The sequence below is a fragment of the Alexandromys fortis genome, unplaced genomic scaffold (genome assembly GCF_014885135.2).
Source record: "Alexandromys fortis isolate MF-2015 unplaced genomic scaffold, M_Fortis_MF-2015_v1.1 scaffold_79, whole genome shotgun sequence".
NCBI lineage: Eukaryota > Metazoa > Chordata > Mammalia > Rodentia > Cricetidae > Alexandromys > Alexandromys fortis.
Window position 1 is genome coordinate 746,309 of NW_026067964.1, and position 24,820 is coordinate 771,128.

At 44.3% G+C, this 24,820-nt stretch overlaps 2 protein-coding genes across 3 annotated transcripts in view; one reads left to right on the forward strand and one right to left on the reverse strand.

The window, feature by feature from the left end:
- Positions 1-23,369, reverse strand: part of Mrps27 (mitochondrial ribosomal protein S27) — an 86,320-nt gene extending 62,951 nt beyond the window's left edge. The window contains exons 1-4 of the mRNA XM_050153829.1: positions 23,269-23,369; positions 16,562-16,639; positions 6,793-6,863; positions 4,878-4,936 (exon numbers count right to left, since the gene is read on the reverse strand). Coding sequence (XP_050009786.1) covers positions 4,878-4,936; positions 6,793-6,863; positions 16,562-16,639; positions 23,269-23,341 — 281 coding nt within the window. The 5' untranslated portion in view covers positions 23,342-23,369. The remainder of the gene's footprint in view (positions 1-4,877; positions 4,937-6,792; positions 6,864-16,561; positions 16,640-23,268) is intronic.
- Ptcd2 (pentatricopeptide repeat domain 2) overlaps positions 22,765-24,820 on the forward strand; it is a 29,087-nt gene continuing 27,031 nt past the window's right edge. Inside the window, exon 1 of one of the 2 annotated variants that reach the window (XM_050153830.1) lies at positions 22,765-22,979. In XM_050153830.1, the coding sequence (XP_050009787.1) occupies positions 22,904-22,979 (76 nt within the window). In that variant the 5' untranslated portion in view covers positions 22,765-22,903. Of the gene's footprint in view, positions 22,980-23,448; positions 23,598-24,820 lie in introns of those variants that run through there. The other variant, XM_050153831.1, reaches the window with a different exon arrangement.

Genomic DNA, 24,820 nt, shown 5'->3' on the forward strand with positions numbered 1-24,820 from the left:
GCACATGCGTAGATAAACAGACTGGAAAAGGCCTGGCTATCCAGAAGAACTCCGATAAAGCAGTGCCAGGGTAGAAAGCCATGTCATCTAATGAAGACATTAAAAACTACTACCAAGACACATTTGTATCACGAAGTAAAGCAAAGCAGAGAGCAGAACAGTCATTGAAGAAATTATCACCAAGAGGATCCAGGCAATGTGAAAAGAGCGCTATGTTTACAGTAAAAGGCCTAGATAAAATCAGGTGTTTTCAATAACAAAACTGAACCCAATCTTCTATCATATGTAAACAAACAAAAATCCTCATAATTAATTATAGATCTAACTCTAGGACCTAAAATTACAAAATACAAAATTCTAAAGCAAATATCAGAAAAAATCTATGGTGTTGAATTGGACAAAGATTTCTTAGAGAATATCGAAAACAAAAGAAAAAAATCATGAAGAATTGGATTTCCATTGAAATTGAAACCATACTTTGAAAAATATATTAAGTGAATGAAAACACAAGACTGAGAAAAAGGAATTTTCAAATTCAGTAAAAAGAAAATAACCCCCAGAACAGGGTGAAAAATTTGAACAATTTGCCAAAGGAGGAAATCATCAAGCAATTGCAAATTTAAGCCAAAATAAATACACATTGATCCAGCTTAATCTGTCAGCTAAAGTGCAGAGGAATGAGATTCCACTAAGATTATAAAATGGGATAAGTACTTTGTAAAACAGCAGTCAAGTTCTTTAAAAGTTAAACATCTATCTTTTATATGTTCCAGCCATTTGACTACAAATTCACCCCAGAGAAACAAAAAGATGGATACTCTGTGGGTATTCTTAGTAGCCTGGGCTGCTATGTTAAAAGCGGAGACTCTACAGATGCAGAATCACCTCCCACTGTAGTAAAGACAGCAGTCATCTCAGATCATGGGAACATAAGCACTCTACAGATGCAGAATCACCTCCCACTGTAGTAAAGACAGCAGTCATCTCAGATCATGGGAACATAAGCCATACTGGGAAGCATAAGAGAAGTAAACGAACTTCACACCCTATTCTTGTTAACTAGATGAGAGGGGAAAGAACAGACTGCAGGAGCAGGGGCCAAAGGCTCACAATCTCATCACCAAGCCCCATGAATCTCTGGTCAGACAGGAACCAAATTTGTCAATTCGCTACTGTCTGATACAGAGCATTAATAATAATTGACTATCTCTCAGGCGTGGGGTAAGGATTGGCAAATAAAAACAACTACAGCAGAGTTAAAGCAGGGAACTGTTTCTAAAAAAGCTCTAGGTTTGCTTGCTGCCCAATGACTTTTAGACTTAAAAAACAAGTTTGAGTTTCAGAGACGAAGTAATACATTAGCAGAGAAACTTAAGAGACCTAAGCAGCCCTCAGAGGAAAGCTACTACTGCGTGACTTCGCACGCAGCCCACTCCTAACGAGCCCCCCCTCCCTGTCCCCACAGGCACAGGTTCCTCCAACCCCGCCTTCGAAGGAGCCATCACAGCAGTTCTGCTCACTGAAAAATGAAGCTATTTTGGTTCTTCGACAGGCTGCCAACCTAGGACCTGGAGACACACAGGCTGCCATCTGCTTCATCCCAGCTGTTCTGACCTGTCGCCTGCTATCTGCCAGGTCAGCTGAGCAACTGCTGAAGGACGCTGGAGGCCACGACACAGATGGATGGACGTGCGACCCCACCATAGGCAGTCTCCCGACTTTCCTTCCTCTCACTACTGGGCAGCATGCTGCTCTCCATGACAACACACGAGTCTGACTCTGGGAAAAAGGTCCATCCCCAAAGCTCTAGAGCCTTTTGTACTGTGTGGTAATGGATTCAACATTCACCACACTTTTTCTAGAAACCACAGGCCCCTTTAGAACTGTAAAATTCTCAACAGAGAATAAGTTGTATAGCTGGAGAGGCCTGTCACCCTTCAGGAAGGATCATTCTGTTGCAGATTAGACAACCTGCTGGGGCCTGCAGAGTCTTCTCACCCACCTCATCGGGACTGACTATACCCAACCTTTCATTTGGAGACAGGGTACCTATCGGTCATGCACTTGGCTTCCTTCACGGGGCAAGCTGGAATAAGAAAATAAAGTATTTGTATGAAAAGAAAACAAAGATAGAACATCTCAAAAGGCCTACAGGAAGAAGCAGGACGAAGACCAGCAAAAGAATCTATGGCTCACAAGCTCTCTGAGGAGGTCCTCAACCTTTCGTATTTTACACTGGCAGGTGTGGACCCTTCTCCACATGGGTTTTTTCACAACTGAACCCAATTACACTGAGAGACAGTTATCAAGACACTAAGAAGTTCCAGGTAAGGCAGCATATGCGCTGCACCATACGCACTGGGACCCCAGAGCCAGGAGTAGCCTAACACCAGCTTCTGAGCTGTGATGAGCAGTTTTTGGAATTCTGCTACAAATGTGATATGATTTAAAAAAAGAAAAAGTCAATGACTTTAATTGGTGAGAAAGACAAATGCTTCAAATAGTGCCGGCATCTGTCATCTATACTCATAGTCAAAGAAACCGCTAAGCATTATTGAAAGATGAAAATGTGACTTTTATGCTTACCCAATTTGCAGATCTCTATAAAATGCTCTCTGCAGACCCCAATATAGAAAGCACAGAGTAGCTGGGCCTGGGGCAGCACAATGGGGCCTCTCATGGTTCTCATTTCCCCACCCACGCCCCAGGTGTCTCAGAGGGTCCCAGGACCACTCCTAGAAGAGCGTGTGTGTGCATACTCTCGGGCCAGTTTCCCCAGCCTCCCAGTCAAACCACACCCACTCTGAGTACCCTGAGCCTCGGCCTCAGGTCCTACTGTCCCCATGCCATACATGAGCCGAAGTTTCTGCCACACCAGCTACTGTTGGTGCTCCTGGCACGGCCTGTTTTCCGAGTGTTGGCTCTCACTTAGCTTTAGCCTTCCCACTGTCTGAATCACTTCCATTCTTGCTGATTTTCCCGTCAGCGGTAGAGTATCACTGTTTTCGGGTTTCTGTCTACACACAGGCTGCCTTAAACACCCAGTTTGCTGTGGTAACGAGAGCACCCACTCCTTTTCCTCCACGTTTCCTTTTCTACCATGAGCAGAGGATCCCAGTATCGCTGGCTCCCAAGAGCGGTGCACGGCCCACAGCAAATGTCCAGATGTTTGTTGTCCCTCCTGCTGCCTCAAAAGTAGCCCTTCTGTAAAGATCCCTGGTACCCCACGACGCTGGAGTTCCCAAGCTTTCATGTCTGTGCTGTTTGGAGATTTCAAATGTTCTCCAGGGATGAGAAGATGAGAAGGGGGTGTGTGCCATAAGTCCTGGGACCTGCTGCTACCCGTGCCCAGATTCCACGGCAGAAAGTCCATCTGCTCTCCACCGGTCAGTTACGACATGATGGTGGCTACAGGCTGTGTCAAGGGAGGAGGTAAGCTTATGCCATGGGCAGCAATAAGTTTTACTCTAAGCCAGTGCTTCTCAACCTTCCTAATGCTGCAACCCTTTACACAGTTCTCATGTTGCGGTCACTGCCAACCAAAATTATTTTCATTCATAAATATAATTTTGCTACTCTTATGAATCATAATGTAAATATGTGCTTTATGATGGTTTTAGGCCACCCCATGTGATAGGGTCACTCAACCCCCAAAAGGTCATGACCTACAGGTTGAGAACCACTGCTCTAAGTGCCGGAATACCCCAGGAAGTAAGAAATGCTGCCTGCTGGCAGGATAACCGGAAGCTGTGGGCTATTTAAGATTAAGAAGTTGCTGGATATTTCTTCATGTTAGGCAAGGGATATGAAGGTCATTTTGAGAGGTCAAAAGTCCCTCTGTAAGGTGTTAGCCCAACAATCGCAGAAGGCCTACCTCAGAGCATCAGCTCTTTGGTGTCCAAGCTTAACCTCTGACTCTACGGGAGAGAAACACCAGGAGTTCACAGTTTCTAACTGCCAATGTTTATAGAAGCTTTCCTGAGGCCTTAATATGTTTTGTACATTCTCCGAGACTGGGAAACAGACATTTAGACAATGAACAAGTATCACTATCACTATCCTTGCCTGGTTTGCCTAACTCTCACACACAGAAAAGTATTTACTATGTCACACACACAAAAAAAATGTTTCTTAAAAAACAAAAAGCTAAGAAAATAAGCTAATTTTCTTGATAAAGAACAGAATTTTTTTAAAAAGATCCCTTAATAAGAGCATTAGTTTTGATTAAAGCAAATGATGAGATGCCAAGACAGCAGCGTAGATTTGAAGCAAGCAACAGTCTTATATACATGGTCTACACGAAGACAGAAACCAGCAACTGGTGTAGGAGGTCCTTCTGTCTATGTATTGCTTTCATTGTTTAATAACAGAACTGCTTTGGGCCTATAGCAGAGCTGTAGGGGACAGAGCTAGGCGGGAAAAACTAAACGGAATGCTGGGAGGAAGAAGGCAAAGTCAGAGAGAAATGCCATGGAGCTGCCGGAGACAGATGCTGGAAATTTTACCCAGTAAGACACAGCCTCATGGCAATATACAAATTAATAGAAATTGGTTAAACTAATATGTAAGAGTTAGCCAATAAGAAATTAGAACTAATGGGCCAAGCAGTGATTTAATGAATATAGTTTCTGTGTGATTATTTTGATTCTGGGCAGCCAGGACAAACAAGCGGCTCCTTGCTATAAGCAACTACATCAATCTTCTGTTAATGCTCTAGACCACATGCAACTGGGTTCAATCACACACACACACACACACACACACACACACACACACACACACACATACACACACACACACATTTCTCAGTACTACAAAAGAAGAAAAACACCCAGTGTTCGAAGTGGGTGTGAAGCAGAGGTGGGCAGGGAGCTTACTTGTAAAGATAGTACTCTGCAGAATCTATATCTTCTCGAGAGGAAATGTTGTCCACAAACTAAAGGAAAAAAAAAAACCTTTGTTAAATACAAATTATGCTACGTTTGGTCGAGTTCATACACTGATCTTTAAAGACATGTACTCTTTTTATTGGGACAATGGTCCCATGGTATGGTTCCTTTCTGAAAACCCATCACACTGGTGAAAACAAATCAGATACCATAGCTTCTGTTCTATGTATAGCACAACGTTGGTCCAAAACAAAACCACCAACAGGCAAGCACCCAGGAGAAGCCAAACCCACCCTTCTTCACACCGGAGGAGAGCTCTGCACAGTACTGTTTACAGCTATCATCACCTTTGTCCCTGTCTCTCCTCCAAACACACGGAATACGTAGTGGAAATGGTGGGGACGTTAAAGGCTGGGACAATACTGTTCAGAGCATAGCATCTAAGTGTAGAGAATTTGGTGTGTAACCACTTTGACTCTGACTTTAGAGTCGGTATGGAACAATTGCTTTAGGACTGGAGGCTTCAGGCTATAAAATCGACTAAGCTTTGGGCCTGGGGATGCAGCTCGCTGGTAAAGAGCACTTGACTAACGTTTATGAGGCTCTCGGTTCAATCTCCAGCACTTGAGAAGAAAAAGTGGAAAAATCTGTGGATATGTTCCTTACCTATGACCTGAATGAGCAGAAACTATTATCCAAGGATGGATTCTGCTCTCAAGTGGGCAATCAGAAGCAGGAAGACAGAGGAAGAGCCCAGGGATGCTGAGAGTGTAACCACAATCTCATAAAGAGAGAGAGAAGGGAGGAAAAAGGGAGACTTTCTAAAAAGAATCAGGACCTATGGGTTTGATTTAGAGATCCATTAAAGGGCAGATAACATGTGGTCCAAACACAGGCCCTGTGCTGGAGAACCAGATCTCCTGAGAGCTTGCTGTGGCACAAACAGATGGCACAGCCCCTCTGGGACTTCCTTGCTCCATCTGTATAAACAGCTACAGGCTTCCGCCCTGAGGAGTTTGAATCTCAGGCTGGAGCATGCACCCACACAAAAGCTCGTTGAAGTTCCAAGTGTTGCCTGAACAAAAACCAGACATTACATTCCACAGACAGGTGCCACCCTCAAAACCATGGTTTCCCAGTTCTCCACTCTGACAGACAGGAGTCCCTTAAACCCAAGTGATGACAGTGGAACTGCCTCCCTATGAAGAAGGTCAAAGGCAGAGAGGAAGGACAGGACTGGAAGGCAAGAGCTCTCCTTCCCCTCCCACTGGAGGAACCTGTCACCTCCAGCCTGGTAACCTCTAGTCACCATCGAGACGGGACCAACACATCCCGCCTTTGATGTTTCCACCTTTCTTCTTGGAAGCTGTGCTGGATCTGGAGGTACCTACACCATGCTCCTGTGCAAACGAACACACATGATGCATGGCAAGAAACTAGAAGAGTGACCACCACGGAAGGGCTCCAGAGTGGCTCCACCATGAATGGTTCCGACTGCTGGCCTGATCTCCTCCTCCCCGCTATCCAGGCAGTTTAATGTCAGCAGCCATTTTTCCATAGATGGTGGTCAGCTACTGAATGCGTGTTTTCTGCTCTCACACTAGAGGACATAGTAACTTTAAAAACACGAAATAATGTAACCAGATGAAAAAACAAATCAGTGATTGCTAACTTGAGTCTGGTGTGTTTATTTCCTTTCACTTCAGCCACTACATCATACAATATCTGTTGTAATTATGAAAACATACTGCACTGTGGGAAGACAGTTCCCATGGTGACCACTACTTCTACAACACTGCCTTGTCTATAGTCTGCTTGTCTCCTTTGAAAACACGTTTGAAATGTTCCTACCTGTGGCACTGCTAAAGAATTAACAGGCTACTTTCTTTTAAAATGGTCTTACCCGAGATATTGACAAAGAACTAACAGGCAACTTCCTTTCATATGCTTTGTCCATTAACGAAGCAAGATCAGCTGTGAAGACAAAGGAGAAAGAATCGTGTTAAATATACATATTTCTCCAGGAAAATCCACCAGACTCGACTCCTGCCAGATGGCTGCGAACATGACAAAGTCAGTATCAAAACAGGCTCACGCTTGCTCTTTTTCAGAAACTGAGGACAACTGACGTTAGTCACAGTTTTAAATAATTTATTCAACTAGAGAATGCAAAATAATAATTAAAAATACAAATTTAGCTCTTAAAAATGGATCAATAAGGTGCCTCTGTAAGGAAAGGCAGAATATCATGTCTGTCCAACTCCACGAGAAGAAACTAGATGTGGGGGCAGGCATGGGGACCTGACACCATTACTCCCAGCAGTCAAATGTTGGCGACTCCACGGGTTTTGTAATGGCCATTAACGAAGGGCCTTGCAGATATTCCCTAACAAAGTGGAGTTCCCTTGACCACCCTTCCTGATTAGTAGCCCCACTACCCAGGAGTTGGCGCCTCTCAACACAACACCCACAAGAACGCTTGTAACATGTGCTGTCAGGCTCATCTCAGACCCCAAGATCACCTGCGATCCTAGTCCACACGCTCCAAATGGTTTATGTCACTGCACACCACTGCTTCTCAGATGTACAGTACTCCTAGCTCCCCTCATTCTCTGCCCATGATTCAATCCCATTTCACTGAAAAATCTAGACATTTAAAAAAAATATTGAAACAGGTGATTATAGCATCCATAAAACCTTCAAACAGATCCTTAAACCCCTTCCTATCAGGGGAATCAATACTGTCGAGTGAACTTGCTCATAATTAGATACCAAATAGCTCTCTCATGCTACCAAGTCTGTAATTACGACTATTGTTACATTAATGATCAATACACTGTATTCAAACAAGCAAGCAAGCAAAGCCAGGATCAAGAGCTAGTGGCCTAACCGAAATGCTGGCAAGTTCTTTTCCCACGTCCTTTCCACAGTACACGCAGCATCTCACCCATGCCAGGACTGAGACAGCTTCGCTGATCACCTCCAAGCATGGTAACCAGAGCCTATCTGAAGCCTTCACACCCAGGCGTCTTCAGTCAAGGGGAACTGGCCAGGGCTTCAATAAAGGCAACAGCTGCAGAGCCCGCATCTGATGAATAACATTTACATACTGCAGTCAGAAAGGTTCACTGCAAACACACTATATGACCAATCACCTCGCGTTACAGCGCTCGTGTGATGAATGAGGCAGAAAACAGCAAAGGGCGGGAGGGCCAGGAAAGTGGGACAGCTGCAGCGTACGGAGGGCCAGCACCACAGGCTTCTGGACTGTGGCCTTCCACAGCCAGTCACACTTTATGCATTAGTGAGGGGCCAACAGATGCCCGAGTTCTGTTCAATGGGCTGTGCCAAAGGTGTTGTTTTCCTAGGTTCTTAGCTCCCCAGGAATATACACTGAAGCGAGTGGTTGTGAACATCGTAGACTATAGGGAAATGGACCTGAAATACGAATTCTTCATTTAGCAGAATTTCAACTACACGATGTGGAAATACATTTAGAAGACGGAACATAAGATAGTAGTGAAGTGCTCTTGTGTGAAGACAGCAATCGCACCGAGGATCTAAGGACATAAAAGGCTTTAGTGAGGAGACTGACTTTTTATAATGATGGAGTGGACTCCCTAAAACTGTAAGCAGAATGGTAGTGGCCCACACCGTCAATCCCAGCACTGGGAGGTGGAGGCAGGCAGATCTCTGAGTTCGAGGCCAGCCTGCTCTCCAAAGCAAGTTCCAGGACAGCCAGGGCTATACTGAGAAATCTGTCTGGGGATGGGAATAGGGGAAAGACATAAAAACAAAACCAGAAACAAACCTGTGAATTTCCAGGCCTCCCCCCATATTCTATAGGCTTGCAGTAAACCGGGGCCATCCAAGTCTATTAGCAACAAAGCCAGCAGTTGGTAGTACAGCCTGCTGAGATGACTGCGAGATGTGTGAGAACTACCACGGAGGGAGGGAGGCAGGTTTTGGATGCGGTGTCTAAGTGCAAATAAAATACTAAGAAATTCTATTTCTGAAATAAAATGAACTATATTGTTTTAAGCACCCTTCTTACCATAAAAATAAAACACTTAAGTAGTAATTATTTCTCACATATACAACTGAGCTTTGAAAAGGATTGATATAATTACCAGAGGGCACATGGAAACTCACACTTGGATGGCTTGAGGAAGTAATCAATGGCAGTCACCCCAGGACACAGGGAGACCCTGTGGCAGGGAGCCCTGGTTTTAATAATGGGCAGCATCCAAGGGTAACAATCAAGCCTCTGTAAAAAGTGAGGCTGGTTGTGAGCTCCTGTACAGTCAGGCTGGAGCTGCATTGGTACTGGAGAGAAACTGGAAAACAATGCCCCTATAAACAAGGACTGCTGGTCCAGAGCATTCCAAAGCGCAAGTCAGCCCTGGTGCCTCTGAAGCCTTCAGAATATGCCAAGCTAAGGATTTTATTCAAAGGAGTGTCCATTTACACACAATCTAAAAATGGCTAACTAATTTAAATGACAAGAAGCACATCAGTCATTTCCTGGGAGTCTGGGTACAGAGCAGAAAGGAGGGAAGGGTTTTCAGGGACTAGAGAAGACTGCCTTTGAAGGTGACAGGACTGTGGCGTGGAAGGTCATACAGAGCCCACATTTGCCAAAATTTATTAAACTGTGTGCTTTAGGCACGGCTTGTTTTTATGTAAATACTGCAAGAAATCTCAAAAGAAAGGGATAGCTGGGACAGAACAGGAAATAAGAACAGGCACAGTGCTGTCTGTCTACAATATAGCACCCCGGGGTCGGAGGCGAGAGGAGTGCAACTCTGAGGACAGCCTGTCTCCAAGCAAGTGAGCAAGCCAACGGTGAGCTGAGGAGCAGGTTAGACATACATGAGGACCAGTGAATTGAAAATCAAACTGAGGCAAAATTACACAGAATGCAATAGGATGCTATTAAGAGACACTGAAAACAGAACAATTTCTGAAACAAATTTAATTTAATGTCCAAAAAAGCAAGTGAAGAGAATGAGGTGAGATGACAAGTGATGGGAATACAGAGGAGGGTTTTGTGTGTCCTTGTCCACGTTCTGGGAGCACCTAGGAATGGGTGTGGCAGTCACAGGCCAGCACCAATGTCATTTGCACCCTCAGGCACCGTCCACACGTGCACACCACCACCCTTGTCTAAGATCTATAAAACCTCTCTGCCTTTGCCCAGGCACGTGACTTCTCTGGCCCGGTTCTTGAGGACAGGCAATCCACCCAGGAACAACAACCAATGAACCTGCATTTATCGGTTTTTAATCTGGTCTGATTTGGCCTTTTGCACTGCAGAAATATATAACATTATGGATTCTTCCAACCCAAGACAAACAAAAATTAAAGCAAAAGCAACAGCAACAAAAGACAAGAGATAATACTAACCACAAAATATGACCAAAAATAAGTCCAGATATACCACCAATCAGGAAATGAATGCCAGATTGGTCACGGCCCAAAAATCTAGCTGTATAAATCATAGGAACACAGAAAAACTGGAAATAAATGCAAAAACATTTACTAGGAGAACAGCAGCTAAAAGGCTACAGACAGAACTGTGAGACACTATCAGGTGCAAAAGGCTACAGACAAAACGCAGGGCTTTGAAAGGTGGATCATTACATGACTTTACCAGGAAATTAATTTTAATCTGGCACACGCCACAGTACCATAGCTTCACAGTAAACAGAATTCTCAGAAGACTGTGGCAAGCTTCTCAGTGATCACAAAGCTAGTCACAGAGAATGGAAAAGGAGCCACTGTGAGGTGTGGTTTCAGTGCTAAGGAAAGAGGTGAAGAAAGGAAAGGTCCTGGAAGGAAGCTACCAACCCAGAGGGATTCCTATCACCTGTAGTTTCTCCCCACGCGGCAATAGCAGCCCTTTTCTCCTAAAGAATGAACACAGGCTGCTACTGCACTCACTAGACAGCATCTCAGGAACCAGGCTGCAACTGTGTTTCTGTTTCTCCCGTTTTAAAAGACAAACAAGGACAGAACACAGACACCCAAACATAGAAGTTACTAAAGGAAGCAGAAACAGCAAAACATAAGGGAGCCAATTGTATAGACTTTCAGATTTCCTTCTATTTGTGCTCCTGTGTTAAACAAACGGATCACTAAAGGACAAATGCACTAGCGAGGTGTGCATTCACACATCTGGAAATGAGAAGGACGGTATGCTCAAGTCAGACTCACCTCTGAACTGCCAGCTGAAGGTAACAAGGCAACCTAGCCAACCTTGTCCTAAATCTGTATGGACAGCAGTCTGGAGCCAAAGGCCTTCACAGACAACAGTCAAAGCAAACAGCTCTCAGCTATAACATGCTCAGTTATAAGGCCTCTACAGAAACAACAGTTACCAAAAACAAAAGTGGCCTCTGCCTTTGATCCCAGCATTGGGGAGGCAGAAGCGGGCAGATCTGAGTTCAAGGCTAGCCAGATCTACTAGTAAATTCCAAGACAGCCAGAGCTACACAGAGAAACTCTGAAAAAAACAAACCACCAACAACAACAACAAAAAACCAAATCTGTACATTTATAATGGCAATCGCCTTTGGAGGGTATTTTGAAATTGCCCCTTAGGTACAAATTCTATCATGGATAATTAAAATGCTAATGAAGGAATAGGATGTAGACGAAATCTAATTGTTAACACCTTCATGTTTCTACAAACAGATTTTATTAAAGAGTCAAGAAAAGGACAACCAACTTTACTGCCATGCTTCAACTGGGTCCTTGTTCAATGTACTTATAAGAATACCAGAAACTGAGCTGGGCGGTGGTGGTACAAGCCTTTAATCCCAGCACTCAGGAGGCAGGGGCAGGCGGCTGACTTCTGTGAGTTCAAGGCCAGCGTGGTCTATAAGAGCTAGTTCCAGGACAGGCTCCAAAGCTACAGAGAAACCCTGTCTCGAAACAAAGAATACCACAAAGTGGTCGGGCGTCGTGGAGCACGTGTCCAGTCCCAGCACTCGGGAGGCAGAGGCATTGGCTGAGGTTCCCTGAGTTCACAGCAAGGAACACCGAAAGCTGGTTATTTCACATCCACATGAATGCTTTATATATGTAACAATGGCTTTAAAAACGTCTTCTGAAACACACAAAACATATTCCTCTCCCCACCATTTGCTTCCTTGGGCCTGTCTTAAAAAAATTCAAAGGATTAGGTAGGGGTGCAGAAAGAGAAAAAAGGCTCGGCGCTTATAATTGCTGAAACAATGAAAAATGAATAAGGGAGTTCGTTACATTATTATCTTTTCTGCTTTACGCTTTCTCATTTAAAACTCTTATAAGATAGCCTAAACAAGTCAGGAGCTCAGGTGTTTCCAAGGAAAGCAAGACGAATGCTCCATCTCCTACTCGGGTGTGCTCACTTGGTGCTAATTCACTGCAGACGATCTGTGCATCTTTTGGAATGCACAAGGCAAAGCTATAAGCAACAGTCAAGGAACGAGAACCGCTCAAGGACACTCTTCTGCAAGGACCTCTCTAGGACCAGCGGGCAGCGCCAAAGACGCCACACACCGGCTGCCGCGCCAATGGGAGGCCACAGGAACAAATGCCTCATATCGGCCTTCCTCTCTCCTCCAATTAGCGAGCCCGAACCCACCACCTCACGGCCCTCCCATCGCGATGTCCAATCACGGCGCTCCACGTGAACGCAAGCTCCCCGATAGGTCCGCGCCCAGCGCAGAAGGAAAAGCATTTCTCTCAAGGACCACACTGCCATCTACTGCCTGATCAGCGGGGATGCAGCCACAGGAGCACCCGGAGCAGGCAGCAGGCAGGATCAGATTTCAACCTTGTTTAAGCAAGCAGTCATGACACACAGAAAAATGTGCTTGTATGAACAGAGGCAGGAGCAGTTACACAACGGGAAAATACGGTCTCCGAAGGTTCCTTTTTCTTCCACACAGTCTGAATTCAAACTTTACTTCACATCAAATAATATATACAGTGTCTGACACAAGGGACCCAGGGACTTATTCATTACACATATTTCTAAGATGAATATTTAGGAACTAAGGTAGACACCAAATACCTCAATTTATGGTTATAGACACGGACAGCGACAGATGAAAGTGGTAAAATTGAGACACAAACCCAGATGCCAGCCTCTTGGGTGCACAATCCACATCACACTTCTTAAGGAAGGCAACAAGGCCAGATAACATGCCAGGCAGTGGTGGCACATGCCTTTGATCCCAGCACTCGGGAGGCAGAGGCAGGGAATCTCTATTGAGCACGAGGCCAGCCTGGTCTACAGAACTAGTTCCAGGACAACCTGGGCCACACAAACTGTTTCTAAAAAAAAAAAAAAAAAAAAAAAAAGTAGGAAAACAGTTCTGACTGGGTGTAGCAAGGTACTGAAGGCGGAGGGGGAGGGGCAGCAATGCCTGGAGGTGTTCAGTAAACGGTAATTTACTTTCCCAAGTATTGCTTTTAACGGAGAAGATGCAACTGCCCCATTATATTTATGTGTTACACATTATCAGCCTCATTCTTTGGCAAGCAAATCGTTTATTCATGTAGCCAGGACAAAGATCCCTGGATTTGTGTCCATATAATAGATCTAATAACTATCCCTAACACAAGGCACATACAGTGGCTGTCTCCTCTTCCTCATCTTTCCTCCACACCTAGGAAAACGTTTAAAAAGCTTTCCCAGAATGCATCATTCCTTTACTTGTATTTTCAAGCACTGTGGATACTTCATGCATGGCACATGAGAATGATCTTTGCTGTGTAATTATTTGAAGCCACACTGGAATTATCTTTACAACAGTGACTTCAGAGGGCGCTTTCACATGTGTAGGTTATTTATGACCTTCACGATGACTGGAAGGCACAGCTGGTACTTTCTAGACAGAAGACAGAGAACTGGTATACCGTGCAATGCTGTGGACTCTCCCCACAAAACCCTGCCTCTGCCTGGAGCCAAGACCTAAGCATAGAAGGGAGACTACAGCAAGGCCTGGGAAAAACCCATGCAGATGGATGGAGAGCGAGGTATTGGTGTGAAACTTATTTCTGGGTTAGGATCAAGGGACATCTAACACCCACATCCTGCTTCTAATAGCACTCCCCACTAAAGGGACGAGCGGTCCCAAGAGGGCTGGGTGCAGGGCGAGGGAAGGGAGGGACAGTGGCCTACAGCGCACGGAAGGAAGGGACACCGGACTTCCAAATAATTCATGACAGCAATGCACCATTAAAAAAACCATAAACCAACAAAATGTCAATGACAGATAACTGAGAATCACAAAAGCAAGGTCTGCTGCCTCAGAAGACAGAGCTGACTAGGGGTGGAGTCGGGAAACCATCACCTTGCAGCCTTCACGGTACAGACTCAGCCTAGATGCACGGATGGGAAAACACCTAAGGGAAACCTAGAGAAGCAGCAGAATATCATCACTATGTTAATGTCCCCCTACTTCTAGGCTACTAGGCAAGAGAGAGAAAAACCAGCCGAGGCTGCAGTGGAGGAATCAGACACAGTGACAGGAGAAAGAAGCCAACACGGCTAGTGGAGGCACACAGACATCCAGATGACACACCGACAAAGTCACAGCAGCAAAGAGTAGTGTGCCTGGGGAGGCAGACTGGAGTTTAACCATTAAGAAAAGGTAAGAACAGCATGAGCAATAAGAAAGGAGAAGGAATAATTTCAAATTAAATAAGACTTGATTTAAATGCAATGCTAACCTGAAATGGATCCTGTATTAGAGGAGAAAAATGTGGTAAAGGACATTTTTGGAGTCAAGTGACAGAAAAGACAGGAAAAAAAAAGTATTAATTAATGAAGTCAAAAAATGTACTATGGTATATAACATGCTGGGTAATACATGGCTATATAATGTGCAAAACAAAATCAGATAATTAAAAAGCATGTGCACACCTCTCTGACAGGGACACAATAGGTCACGCACACACACACACACACACACACACACACGACAGAATGAGAAAGCAAAAACACATACATCAAAATGGTAACAAAAAGTGAAGATGGGCAAAGCGTAGGGAGGAACTTGCTAATTTTCTGTAAGCTGAAAATTATTCCCAGGGGCTAGGATATGGCTCAGCAAGTAAGAGTGTTTGCTGGACACGCACAAAAACTTGAGTGTGAATCCCCAACACCCACAGAAAAGGTCCCAACAGCTGTGTGCAGGTCTAGAACCATTCCTGGGGGGTGGGGTACAGATGGGAAGCTTGCTTGGGTTTGCTGGTCATCAACTCACCTCTAAGTTGAGTGAGAGACCTGTTTCTAATTAGCAAACTAATTTTATTTTACAGATAAACACAAAGTACTTCTTTCATAAACAAAAGTAAGCTGCATTTTTCATTAATGCATCTTCAATGCAAACTGACTGAAGACAGACTTTTGTGCTATCCAGAGTTTTACCAAAAACTGCTCATTTTATAAATAAAATTGTCACTCTACGGCTACTTGCCATGTCCATGCCATTGTCCAGTGTGTCAATGGCCTTGCACGGAGAATGCAAGGATGTAGCTACTTCTGAATCCTTGGTGAGGCCTAAATATCTCATTACATTTCCAAATACTACTATATGCCAAATTACTTCGTTTTTCTTTTTTCTATCATGATAATTATATAAATTTGAAAGTGTTATGTAAGGAAACATATTTGCTTTGAATTTAATTTCAAGAGAGTAAATAGTGCTGATTTAAAAGGCTGTGCCAGTCCTTTAAAAGTGAGAGTCAGACTATAAGTTCCCTATGGAGGGCTCGAACACTCACCTTCACACCCTGCCCAGCTCTGCTTTGGCTGGCCCTGCCCACGCACCCTTTCCAGAACTGCTGGCCAACTCTGCAGCTCACATGCTCAGGGGAGACCATGACCATTCTGAAACATCTAGAAGGCGGTGGGAGCTGACAGCTATGTCCCTGCCCTTTGCTCTGTCTGACACAAGCACAGGGTGGGGCGGTTTAGGCCAGCACTGAGATTCACGCGCACACCAAGAGTCTGATACCCCACCTCCTATTCTGTTCTGTCCACAGTGTCCTGGTGGGGGCCTATGCGTGGCAGGGCAGTCACAAGTATGCTAGTACATTTGTAAAATGTGCTTGTGCAGTCAGTGGCTTCTTTTAGGCCTTGGTATCATTTACACGAAAGGCCACCATCTGTGAACTATGACAAAGGAAGAAGGGGAACAGAGGGTAAATGTGAGCTTACTCCTGGGAAGACACTGTGTTTTCATGGCCTCCAGGAGAGGGCAAACTTTCTTCCAGATCTGTCACTTGGCAATGATAGTTAAGAAAACAATGTGATTTAAAATTAAAAAAAAAAAAAGTACAAAGTATAAAATTCCATAAAATGGAGACAGGCTATGTGAAAACTACATGACATGATGAATGAAAAGCAAGACGGAATCGCTTACACAAGCTCAGTAGGATGATTATCAACATGACACAATGAACGAAAAGCAAGAAAGAATCGCTTACACAAGCTCAGCAAATAACAAAGGCAGTATGAGGGACCCAGGGTCAGCAAAAGTGATTCCTTTCAGGATGTAAAACGTACTTCTGTGAGCTGAGTCATCGTAAAACTATCTTTCCATGCGTGTTTCATGTGAGCATGATGTGAGACAAAGGAATGACTACAAGTGACAGAACATAGCAGCACCTACCCAGGTGGCAGTGCTCCTTCTCTCTGGCTTCCCACTGGTGGCTGTCCACATATGCTGCGGAGAGTAGGCATCTTTTACCTGGGCAAACAAAGACAAGCGTCTCAACAGGCATGCAGTTTAAAAGATGTGCTTTACTGAATACGGCTTCTGTTGTATTTGCAGCCTCCAGCTTAGGCATTTAAACTCGAACGTGGTACTATAATGCTGTACAGTTCACACCAAATCGCAGGAAAGTCTGAAAACCTCCTCAACAGTTTCATAGGCAAAATTGCTGGTCATCTTAATCTTTTAATGATAAAACTGAAAGTCATTTTACTATCAAATTACAGCCCAGGTTTTCAGGTTCTTAAAATTCTTCATTATCCCCCAAATAACCTGCTGAACTACTGCTAAGTCATTAACTGGAAGTGTTATCAATCCTGAAAACATTTCCATTTGATTCTGATTAGCAAATCTGCCCGTATTTTGCATAACAAAAAAGTATCATATCAGCCCCAGAACCCCTGAGGAGAGGAAAGAAACCTGAAAGCTAAACTGGAAACCTCACAGAGGACAGAGCTGGACTCCTGGTGGCCAGCACAGTGCCGGGCATCAACAGTACTCAATGAACACTCAATACACGACCTCCTGGAACAAACGAGAAGGACCTGATGACAGTCTCAGCAAAAGGAAAACCTTCTATACCTACAAGGATACTCTCAGAAAAGTGATAGAAACCTACAACATTGAAAAACAAAATAAGTAACTTTCATCAGGAAATAAAGCACCTTTACAATTTAATAATACAGGACAAGCCAATTGAAAGGTTGGGCAAAGGATTTGAGCAGAGAGTTCTCAAAAAACAAAAAACAAAACAAAACAAAAATATGCTGGACCTGGTAACACAAGCTTGTAATCCTAGTCATGAAGAAACTGAAGCAGAAGGGTTCCAAACTCAGTATCTTTCTGGGCTATAACATGAGTTCAAGGCCAGCCTAAGTAACTTAGTCCCCAAAACAGCAAGTACTGGGCCAGTATGATGGGTCAGGGGGTTAGGGGACTGCTGTTAAAACTGGCAACCTGAGTTCAAAGTTGGGACCTCACATGGTAGAAGAACTGACTCCTGAAGGCTATTCTCTGGCCTCCACATGGGCCACAACACATACATGTTCCCCTCCCCTACGAAGTAAACAAATAAACGTATTTAAAAATTATAATAGTACAAAAGGATCTGGGGCTATTAGTGATAGAAAGCTAACCCAGCATATGTGAGGTCTTGTGTTCAATTCCCAATATCATATACACCACACCATACACACACTCACTACACACATATACACACACTCACATATTCACATACACCACATTTCATACTCACACACATACCAAACACAAATTCACACTCCCCCTCCCCCACATGAGATTGTTCCTCCATGTCTGAGGAATTAGCTCCAGGATTTCCCATAGACATATGAATTCTGACATAAAATGATATTTTAAAAAAATGCATGGTGGCACACGCCTTTAATCCCAACACTCGGGAGGCAGAGGCAGGAGATTCTCTGTGAGTCTGAGGCCAGCCTGATCTACAAAGCAAGATCCAGGCCAGGCAGGGCTACATAGAGAAACCCTGTCTCAAAACACCAAACCAAATCAAAACTAGCATAAAATGATGTAGAATTTGAATATAACTGAGGTACACCATTCTAAATTTTGAGAGTCTCTGCTATATTACTTATAATACTCAATTTCATGAGAACAACTATGCAAAGAGCTGTTTTGTTTGATTATTTAGGGGATAGTGACAAGAAAGGAAAAAAATAACCACATATTCAGTCCAAGTGTAACTTTGTATGTGTGTGCGTGTGTGTGTGTGTGTGTGAGTGTGCAAGTGCATATACCCATAAAGGTCAGAAAAGAACCTTGGATTCCCTAAGATGGGGATAGGCAATCGTTAGCTACCCAGGGGTGCTGGGAACCAAATTCTGGTCCTCGGCCAGAGCAGTAAGCACTCTCCAGGCCCCAGATGCAATTTTTTAAAAAGTATTTTTGATTTGTAATTGGCTGAATTAAAAAAAATGCAGAACTTGTGATTATGGACACAACACACACAGAGAGGCAAGCAAAAATGGTTACCATCACTGGCCACTAGGAAAATACAAAGCAAAGCTGCCCACTACAAAGATCACAATAATAAAGCAGAAGATACAGCTACGGTTAAAATCAGAACTTTATACATCTCTGGTGAGACTATACTGGGGTGCAAGTGCTTGGAAAAACAGGCAGAACCCAAGTGTTATCACAATAGCCAAGTAACCTAGTAATTCTACTCTTAGGTAGATATAAAAATGAAAACTTAAATTTACATCAAATTTATACACCAGTGTTCATGGAAGCATTGTTAATAATGGAAAAAAGGCAGAAGTGCCCAAAATATCCACAGGTTATAAGGATACATTATTTAGCAATTTAAAAATAAGAATCTTGAAAATATTCTGTTAAGTGAAAAGGTATTCAGTCTCTTCCGTGAAACATCAGAATAGGCTAATCTAGAGAGCAAGGAGGTTACTCGCTGCCTAGACCTGGGAATGGGGTCTGGGAAAGTGAGAGTAACTGCTAACCGATAAAGATTTCTTTGGGGGTGTGATAAAAATATCCTAAGTTGGTTGTGCAGATGCTCACACAACTCTACTGAAAGTCAGAACTGTGTACTTTCAAGGAGTGAGTTGTGTGGCATGTGAGTTCCATCCCAAAGGCAGCAGCCCAGAGATCACAACAGACCACACAGACATTACAACCTGAGCTTTCTATAGTGGAGAATGACTGATGATAATATCTGTCTTGACGTCTGGCCTCTACATACATGCACACACACAAGCATGCCTACTCACACATGCAAACACACACACTTTGAAAAATAAAACAGCACTCATCTTTCTGTGCTGCTTTATGAAGCACACTGAGGGCCTGTATATTAATGTTACAGCCAAAGAATTTCTACAGCCAGGGGCAAAAGATTAAAGGAGGTCAGCCAGAAGCAAAGTAGAAAACCCAGATAGGACTCTACACTTTAGTATGCATATGAATCTCATTAAAATGCAGACAGTAGTTCTGCAGGTCGAGAGGGTAGACAGATTCTGCATATCTAACAGATGACAATGAAAGTCCCCAGACCACATTTGAATGAGTCAGAGGACAGACAGACTCAAACTCACAGGCTTAGGGCTCAGCCTGCCCAATCCCTCTCTACACCTGCCACTCAAAATGTTTACTTAGCCAGGCTGAGGCAAAGGTGGGTGCACCTGCACGTTCAAGGCCTGCCTGCCCTATGCAGAGTTTCAAAGCAACCAGTCCAACCTAGTGAGATTCTATCTCAAAGTACTAGAGAGTTTAGAATCTTCTCATGCCTACTATCCTTGGATCGCTCTCCTTTGGGCAACAATACTCTTTAAAATAAGTATCCTCAATAAAAAGAAACATTTGTCCTCTTAGTTCTGGACCAGAACCTCAAAATTTGGAGAAAAACATCTGTTCCTTCTATTATGGTTTTCTGTCTCTTTAAGAGACAAGCCACGCCCACTCCCACTCCACTCCCTCCCCCATCTGCTGAGGCAGGCTGATCTCCAGCTTCCAGCCTGAGCTGACTTTTCCATCTTCCTCTCGGAGAGGCAGCTTCGCTTCTGCCTCTCTTCCCACTTCTCTGCTTCCCCCCCCTTCTCTGTCTCTTTCTCCTCTCCTCTCCTCTCCTCTCCTCTCCTCTCCTCTCCTCTCCTCTCCTCTCCTCTCCTCTCCTCTCCCTCTCCCTCTCCCTCTCCCTCTCCCTCTCCCTCTCTCCCCCCTTCACCCTTCCTCCTCCATAACCCCCTGATTAAACATTCAACCTCACCCTGCATGTCGTGTCTATCCATGTTTCTGTCTTCTGCCCGCCCGCCATGTGTCTCCCTGCCTGGGACCAGCCACTGCTTGGGGACCAACAGCCGTCTCTGCCTGGGACTGGCTGCTCCCAGGGCCTGCTGTCAGCCGCCACGTGGCCCACCACCACCACTCAGGCCACTGCTCTGGGACCGGCAGCCATTTCTGCCTGGGACTGGCTGCTCCCAGAGCCCGCTGCCTGCCACCACTTGGCCCGCTACCACCACTTGGGACCTACAGCATTTCTGCTGCCTACTGCCGCGGGGATCCTGCAGTATTTTTTAAAAAAGAACAACACCTTCTACATGTTATTGTTATTTCAGCCTTTACTGTTTGTTTGTTTTTATTATTTTGAGACAGGATTTCTCTGTTTCAGCCCTGGCTGTCCTGGAACTTACTTAGTAGACCAGGCTGGCTTTGAACTCAGAGATCCACCTACCTCTACCTTCGGGTGCTAGAATTAAAGATGTATGTCACCACGCCTGACTCATGATTTGGGCTTTTAATCTATCTCCAAGCCTTTGTTGCTGTTGGAAGATCAATAATGTGACTGTGAAAATAGACAAGCTTTAGAGTCACAAGTTAACTTCTAATCCTTGGTTTGCCAGTAATAAATGCTACGAAAAACTGATCACACAGCACCTCTGTCTTTCATCATACACAGAATGAGGGAATACTACCGATTTCAGCATGGTAGTTGAGGACTCAGTCTCTTAATGTCTACTAAATAATGGTTGTCAGCATTCAGACGAACCTGATGGCCCTTTGAGGACCTGACAGAGCATGTCAGGGCAGGCAGTATCCTGTCACTTTAGAAGGCTAAGCTTCGCCTACTTCTCTTCTCTCTCTACTTCTCTTTGTCTCTCCTCTCCCCTTCCCCCTTTATCTAATAAAACTCCCCACTTAAGCTCTGTCTGTGTGGAATATTTATCTCTTGCTCCCCAGGAGGCCCCTGGGCTCTCACCCACCAGTCCTTGGCGCCCAGAATCCTATCAATGGTGTAAGCTTCCACCCTCCATCCTTTCCATTACTTGTCTTTGTTGTTCTACCTCAGTTAACTTTTCTTCCAACTTTTTGATCATTTTAGCTGTTTCTCATTGTATTTTAAGTAGACTAGATAGAAGTCTCAGTGATCCATATGCCAACTGGCCTGTTCTGAGTTTGTACAAAGCAGAGAGTTTTTCCAGATCAAACAATTCAATATGTCTAAGTCAAGCCTTTTATCCACACACCCAAATCCTTGAGTCCTGTGAACTTACATTGTCTCCCTATAGCCTCCACCCATGGCCTACTGTAGTGTTTGTCCAATATAACTTACTGTAGTGATGGAAATGTTCTATTCTAAGCTGTCCAAGTCAAAGACCACAGTTACATAGATCCACTGAACACTTAAAACACTTTCTACCACTAAAAAACTTAGTTTTTAAATATGTATCTTCAACTAAAATGTAAATAACTACATGTACTAGCAACTACCATGTTGGAATGGCACAGGTGCAGTATAAGTCTGCTAGTTTAAACTGAAATCAAGCCACTAAGTTAAAGGTTCTCTCAAGTTGCTCCATGCAATCTCCATTCCCTTGTTAGAATGGTTGTCCCAAATATTATAAACAACCAACATACTCTCCCTTATCTACTAAACAGGGTCTTAGTAGATTTCAGAGAACTTACTAGCAGTCATAATTAAATATAGTAAGTAGCTCTACAGAACATTCTTACTTTAGTACCACGTATTGTTCGTACCAATTTGCCAAATGTGTGATATACAATCTTTTTACCATGTAGTGCAACCCCTAAATCTTCAGAAAACTCTTGAGGTCAAATATGAAGTTTCTTAAGGGCTGTACATTAAGCAGTGTGAGCAAGTGTGTATTGCTTTTTTAAAAGCTGGTGTTGGCGCACGCCTTTAATTCCAGCACTCGGGAGGCAGAGGCAGGCGGATCTCTGTGAGTTCGAGACCAGCCTGGTCTACAGAGCTAGTTCCAGGACAGGCTCCAAAACCACAGAGAAACCCTGTCTCGGGGGAAAAAAAAAAAAAAAAGCTGGTGTTAAGGCAGGTTGACTGAAAAGAGATTAGCAGCATTGGAAACATCCAAGCGTGGTTAGTACATTTTACTCCTATAACCCGGCATATCTTCAAGGATTATGAAGTTGTAACCATTGCAAACTTGGCTTCTTTAAATACTTTAAAATGTGTTTTCGTCATCAGATCCACTATAAAGGCTTTGAGTGGCGTGCCAATCAACTCAGACAGCAAAGTGCTCTACGGGTTAACTATTAACACTTGTTCACCTACACGTGGGAAACGGTAAAAATGAAGTGTGTGGCAGAAGCTGTGACCAAGGTCACTGGGGAAAGCCAAGTTAGGAATGAAATATTCTTTCACGAGGTGAAGAACGGGGATCCGGACCATCAAGTACGAGGTGATCAGGTAAAGAAAACTTTAGCCTGATGCCGCTCCAAAGAATTCTCGGGTGGAAGAAGACTATTCTGACCCCAGGTGTGAACATAATTTGGATTTTTCATGGTAAGCAAAATGTCTGCTGGCTTAACACATTAAACCTGCAAGACACGCGCAAAATCTCTCACGCCACTGGCTTCCTTTACTTCACATAATTTTGGACTGGCAGGTACTAATTCTTAAAGGAAATTAGTTCCTTTTCCTTTCTACGCTACCAATAACCTAAGCGGCTTCTCTAGCAACCGGATCCCAGAAGCATTTACGCCCTTCTTGAAAGCTTATCACTCCCTTCATTCAGTGAAGAGCGTATTGAGGGGCCCAATGGAGCTGTCCCTCCAAGGCAGCAGCCACCAACCTGCCAGGGAAAGGCGAGCCGTAGCTACTCTCCGAGCCAGGAGCATCCCACACCGCACCATGGGGGCCGCCATCTTGAAGCGTACCAAGTGGAACGCCGGCCCGGAGGTCAGAGCCAGAGGTGGGCGGGGCAGGGGCAGACCCCGCCTCCTCCGGAAGTGGACCGCCTCAGGCCTTTCCCCCTCTCCGGGTGCCGCAGTTGGTGCGGTCCGGGCCGGGACAACATGGCTACGGTGTTTCGGCCCCTGGAAAGGTTGCGGGCGCCGCGTCCTTCGTTGCAACCCGGGGTGGCGGGCTCAGGCTCCGCCTGCGGCCGCTGCACTCTCGGAGGTACCCGCGTCCTCACGATGTGGAGACAGGGAGGGTGGAAGAGAAGGGAGCGTGAGACCCCAGCAGCATCTCTCTTTGGAGAAGGCTCGGGCGACCTTTCCCTCTGACTGCACGTGTGTGTAGCCCCGTTTGCTGGGGACCCCAGTTGGTGCCTGGAAAGCAAAGGGCAGCTAGGGTCCGGACTCGGAATGGTCCACGTTGCTCTTAGAGAGCTTTCCTCACTTATTGGGTTTCCTTTTCTGCAAGGTTTTGGTACAGAGTTTAAGAGACGAGAACCCCAGCTGTGTTCCTTACATTCTGAAAGACTCGAGGCTGGCTTCCTCATCCCCCAAGTTATTCCTTACTGCTTTCCTGAAAATATTAAACGTGAGACTGCTACTGAATGATAATAAAAAGTATTTAATGTTGTGATGTATTTTACATATATGAATTTCTTTCCTTCAGTCAGCATCCAATGACAGAGGTTGTACCTTTACAAAACAGGAAACAGGCAAGACTGTCACTTGCCCAAGGACACAAAAAGCTGGCAGAGCGAGTATTTGAACAAAAGACTCAGGTCTGACAGCTTCACAGGGTTCCCTTTTCATAAATAACTTTTATTATTATTACCATGTCTTAGCAGAACTCAAGTGCACGGTTTTTTGGCTAAGCTTCATATGTTTTTATCTCATGCATAGCCAAAGATGCTGAAGAAGGGTACATTCCAGACTTGCTAAGCTGTAGTCAGTGATTTCTGATTTAAGGCTACTTGAGTCCGGATCTAAAAGGCCATCTTCAATTCAGAAGTTACAAAGCCAGAAGTCTCGGTGTAGCTTTTTTCAACATCTCATGCTTCTCAAACCAAGATAAACCAAATAGAAAAAAAAAAAAAAAAAAGCGTGTGTGTGTGTGTGTGTGTGTGTGTGTGTGTGTTTGTGTGGCGTCTGTGCAGTTACTAGCCCTTAGCTAGATGGCAAATGCCATGAAAGTTTGTTCTTCACTTCTCATGTGTCAACCAGTCTTCACATTCTGTTAATCATTACCTACTTTCAAACGTAAGACTTTTGCCAAGATTTGAGTTCAGTAGTAGCCTGGAGATGTTTGTTTCCCCACCAGGAATACTGTAATATTTTTGTCTATCTGGATGATCATTTATTAATATAATAGGTAAAGATGAGCTCATTGGCGTCAGCCAAGCTCTAACCTATGTCATTTCCTAAGGGGGGAAAAAAGAATCAAAATAA